Source organism: Rhodamnia argentea, unplaced genomic scaffold (genome assembly GCF_020921035.1).
Source record: "Rhodamnia argentea isolate NSW1041297 unplaced genomic scaffold, ASM2092103v1 Rarg_v2.48, whole genome shotgun sequence".
In the NCBI taxonomy this organism is placed as follows: domain Eukaryota; kingdom Viridiplantae; phylum Streptophyta; class Magnoliopsida; order Myrtales; family Myrtaceae; genus Rhodamnia; species Rhodamnia argentea.
In genome coordinates this window covers 5,001-10,000 of record NW_025955896.1, presented here as the reverse complement: position 1 = coordinate 10,000, position 5,000 = coordinate 5,001, and the positions used below count along the sequence as shown (strand labels likewise).

At 37.6% G+C, this 5,000-nt stretch overlaps 1 protein-coding gene across 1 annotated transcript in view; it reads left to right on the top strand.

The window, feature by feature from the left end:
- LOC125313474 (protein Ycf2) overlaps nt 1-5,000 on the top strand; it is an 8,482-nt gene that overhangs the window by 2,148 nt on the left and 1,334 nt on the right. Inside the window, exon 1 of the mRNA XM_048273208.1 lies at nt 1-5,000. This exon is cut by the window's left edge and continues 2,148 nt beyond it; it is cut by the window's right edge and continues 1,334 nt beyond it. Coding sequence (XP_048129165.1) covers nt 1-4,744 — 4,744 coding nt within the window. The 3' untranslated portion in view covers nt 4,745-5,000.

The window sequence follows — 5,000 nt, the reverse complement described above, 5'->3', positions numbered from 1 at the left end:
GGCAGTCAATCAATATAGATGGATCCGAAATCTGATTCAAATCCAATATAGCACCTATCAATATAGCACCTATGGGTACATAAGAAATGTATGGAATCGATTCTTTTTAATGAATAGATCCGATCGCAACTTCGAATATGGAATTCAAAGGGATCAAATAGGAAATGATACTTTGAATCATAGAACTATAATGAAATATACGATCAACCGACATTTATCGAATTTGAAAAAGAGTCAGAAGAAATGGTTCGATCCTCTTATTTTTATTTCTAGAACCGAGAGATCCGTGAATCGGGATCCTAATGCATATAGATACAAATGGTCCAATGGGAGCAAGAATTTCCAGGAACATTTGGAACATTTCGTTTCTAAGCAGAAGAGCCGTTTTCAAGTAGTCTTCGATCGATTACGTATTCATCAATATTCGATTGATTGGTCTGAGGTTATCGACAAAAAAGATTTGTCTAAGTCACTTCGTTTCGTTTTGTCCAAGTTACTTCTCTTTTTGTCCAAGTTTCTTCTTTTTTTGTCTAACTCACTTCCTTTTTTCTTTGTGAGTTTCGGGAATACCCCCATTCATAGGTCCGAGATCCACGTCTATGAATTGAAAGGTCCGAATGATCAACTCTGCAATCAGTTGTTAGAATCAATAGGTCTTCAAATCGTTCATTTGAAAAAATGGAAACCATTATTATTGGATGATCATGATACTTCCCAAAAATCGAAATTATGGATCAATGGAGGAAAAATATCACCATTTTTGTTCAATAAGATACCAAAGTGGATGATTGACTCATTCCATACTAGAAATAATCGCAGGAAATCTTTTGATAACACGGATTCCTATTTCTCAATGATATCCCACGATCAAGACAATTGGCTGAATCCCGTGAAACCATTTCATAGAAGTTCATTGATATCTTCTTTTTATAAAGCAAATCGACTTCGATTCTTGAATAATCCACATCACTTCTGCTTCTATTGTAACAAAAGATTCCCCTTTTATGTGGAAAGGGCCCGTATCAATAATTATGATTTTACATATGGACAATTCCTCAATATCTTGTTCATTCGCAACAAAATATTTTCTTTGTGCGGCGGTAAAAAAAAATACGCTTTTTTGGAGAGAGATACTATTTCACCAATCGAGTCACAGGTATCTAACATATTCATACCTAACGATTTTCCACAAAGTGGTGACGAAAGGTCTAACTTGTACAAATCTTTCCATTTTGCAATTCGATCCGATCCATTAGTTCGTAGAGCTATTTACTCGATCGCAGACATTTCTGGAACACCTCTAACAGAGGGACAAATAGTCAATTTTGAAAGAACTTATTGTCAACCTCTTTCAGATATGAATCTATCTGATTCAGAAGGGAAGAACTTGTATCAGTATCTCAATTTCAATTCAAACATGGGTTTGATTCACACTCCATGTTCTGAGAAATATTTACCATCCGAAAAGAGGAAAAAACGGAGTCTTTGTCTAAAGAAATGCGTTGAGAAAGGACAGATGTATAGAACCTTTCAACGAGATAGTGCTTTTTCAACTCTCTCCAAATGGAATCTATTCCAAACATATATGCCATGGTTCCTTACCTCGACAGGGTACAAATATCTAAATTGGATATTTTTAGATACTTTTTCAGACCTATTGCCGATACTAAGTAGCAGTCCAAAATTTGTATCCATTTTTCATGATATTATGCATGGATCAGATATATCATGGCAAATTCTTCAGAAAAAATTCTGTCTTCCACAATGGAATCTGATAAGTGAGATTTCGAGTAAGTGTTTACATAATCTTCTTCTGTCCGAAGAAATGATTCATCGAAATAATGAGTCACCATTGATATCGACCCATCTGAGATCTCCAAATGTTCGGGAGTTCCTCTATTCAATCCTTTTCCTTCTTCTTGTTGCTACATATATCGTTCGTACCCATCTTCTCTTTGTTTCCCGAGCCTATAGTGAGTTACAGACAGAGTTCGAAAAGGTCAAATCTTGGATGATTCCATCATACATGATGGAGTTGCGAAAACTTCTGGATAGGTACCCTACATCTGAACTGAATTCTTTCTGGTTAAAGAATCTCTTTCTAGTTGCTCTGGAAAAATTAAGAGATTCTCTAGAAGAAATACGGGGTTCTGCTTCTGGCGGCAACATGCTATGGGGTGGTGGTCCCGCTTATGGGGTCAAATCAATACGTTCTAAGAAGAAATATTTGAATATCAATCTCATCGATCTCATAAGTATCATACCAAATCCCATCCATCGAATCACTTTTTCGAAAAAGACGAGACATCTAAGTCATACAAGCAAAGAGATCTATTCATTGATAAGAAAAAGAAAAAATGTGAACGGTGATTGGATTGATGATAAAATCGAATCCTGGGTCGCGAACAGTGATTCGATTGATGATAAAGAAAGAGAATTCTTGGTTCAGTTTTCCACCTTAACGACAGAAAAAAGGATTGATCAAATTCTATTGAGTTTGACTCATAGTGATCATTTATCAAAGAATGACTCTGGTTATCAAATGATTGAACAACCGGGAGCAATTTACTTACGATACTTAGTTGACATTCATAAAAAGTATCTAATGAATTATGAGTTCAATACATTCTGTTTAGCAGAAAGACGGATATTCCTTGCTCATTATCAGACAATCACTTATTCACAAACCTCGTGTGGGGCTAATAGTTTTCATTTCACATCTCATGGAAAACCCTTTTCGCTCCGCTTAGCCCTATCCCCCTCTAGGGGTATTTTAGTGATAGGTTCTATAGGAACTGGACGATCCTATTTGGTCAAATACCTAGCGACAAACTCCTATGTTCCTTTCATTACAGTATTTCTGAACAAGTTCCTGGATAACAAGCCTAAAGGTTTTCTTATTGATGATATCGATATTGAGGATAGTGACGATATTGAGGATAGTGACGATATTGAGGATAGTGACGATATTGATCGTGACCTTGATACGGAGCTGGAGCTTCTAACTAGGATGAATGCGCTAACTATGGATATGATGCCGGAAATAGACCGATTTTATATTACCCTTCAATTCGAATTAGCAAAAGCAATGTCTCCTTGCATAATATGGATTCCAAACATTCATGATCTGGATGTGAATGAGTCGAATTACTTATCCCTCGGTCTATTAGTGAACTATCTCTCCAGGGATTGTGAAAGATGTTCCACTCCAAATATTCTTGTTATTGCTTCGACTCATATTCCCCAAAAAGTGGATCCCGCTCTAATAGCTCCGAATAAATTAAATACATGCATTAAGATACGAAGGCTTCTTATTCCACAACAACGAAAGCACTTTTTCACCCTTTCATATACTAGGGGATTTCACTTGGAAAAGAAAATGTTCCATACTAATGGATTCGGGTCCATAACCATGGGTTCCAATGTACGAGATCTTGTAGCACTTACCAATGAGGCCCTATCGATTAGTATTACACAGAAGAAATCAATTCTAGACACTAATACAATTAGATCTGCTCTTCATAGACAAACTTGGGATTTGCGATCCCAGGTAAGATCGGTTCAGGATCATGGGATCCTTTTCTATCAGATAGGAAGGGCTGTTGCACAAAATGTACTTCTAAGTAATTGCCCCATAGATCCTATATCTATCTATATGAAGAAGAAATCATGTAACGAAGGGGATTCTTATTTGTACAAATGGTACTTCGAACTTGGAACGAGCATGAAGAAATTAACGATACTTCTTTATCTTTTGAGTTGTTCTGCCGGATCGATCGCTCAAGACCTTTGGTCTCTACCCGGACCCGATGAAAAAAATGAGATCACTTCTTATGGACTCGTTGAGAATGATTCTGATCTAGTTCATGGCCTATTAGAAGTAGAAGGCGCTCTGGTGGGATCCTCGCGGACAGAAAAAGATTACAGTCAGTTTGATAATGATCGAGTGACATTGCTTCTTCGGCCCAAACCAAGGAATCCCTTAGATATGATGCAAAATGGATCTTGTTCTATCGTTGATCAGAGATTTCTCTATGAAAAATACGAATCGGAGTTTGAAGAAGGGGAAGGAGAAGGAGTCCTCGACCCGCAACAGATAGAGGAGGACTTATTCAATCACATAGTTTGGGCTCCTAGAATATGGCGCCCTTGGGGCTTTCTATTTGATTGTATCGAAAGGCCCAATTCATTGGGATTTCCCTATTGGGCCAGGTCATTTCGGGGCAAGCGGATTATTTATGATGAAAAGGAGGAGCTTCAAGAGAATGATTCGGAGTTCTTGCAGAGTGGAACCATGCAGTACCAGACACGAGATAGATCTTCCAAAGAACAAGGCTTTTTTCGAATAAGCCAATTTATTTGGGACCCTGCAGATCCACTCTTTTTCCTATTCAAAGATCAGCCCTTTGTCTCTGTGTTTTCACATCGAGAATTCTTTGTAGATGAAGAGATGTCAAAGGGGCTTCTTACTTCCCAAACAGATCCCCCTACATCTATATATAAACGCTGGTTTATCAAGAATACGCAAGAAAAGCACTTCGAATTGTTGATTCATCGCCAGAGATGGCTTAGAACCAATAGTTCATTATCTAATGGATTTTTCCGTTCTAATACTCCATCCGAGAGTTATCAGTATTTATCAAATCTGTTCCTATCTAACGGAAGGCTATTGGATCAAATGACAAAGACATTGTTGAGAAAAAGATGGCTTTTCCCGGATGAAATGAAAATCGGATTCATGTAACAGTAGAAAGGTTTCCCATTACTTAGCCGGAAAAATATGTGGCCATGAAATAGGGATTAAGTGGAACAGAATTGACTGAGTGGTAGAGTCGTGGAAACACCTCTTTCTTCCCTATTTTGGACCTTAGCTCCACGGAACAATATGCTACTGCTGAAACACGGAAGAATTGAAATCTTAGATCAAAACACTATGTATGGATGGTATGAACTGCCTAAACAAGAATTTTTGAACAGCGAATAACCAGAGCTATTACTCA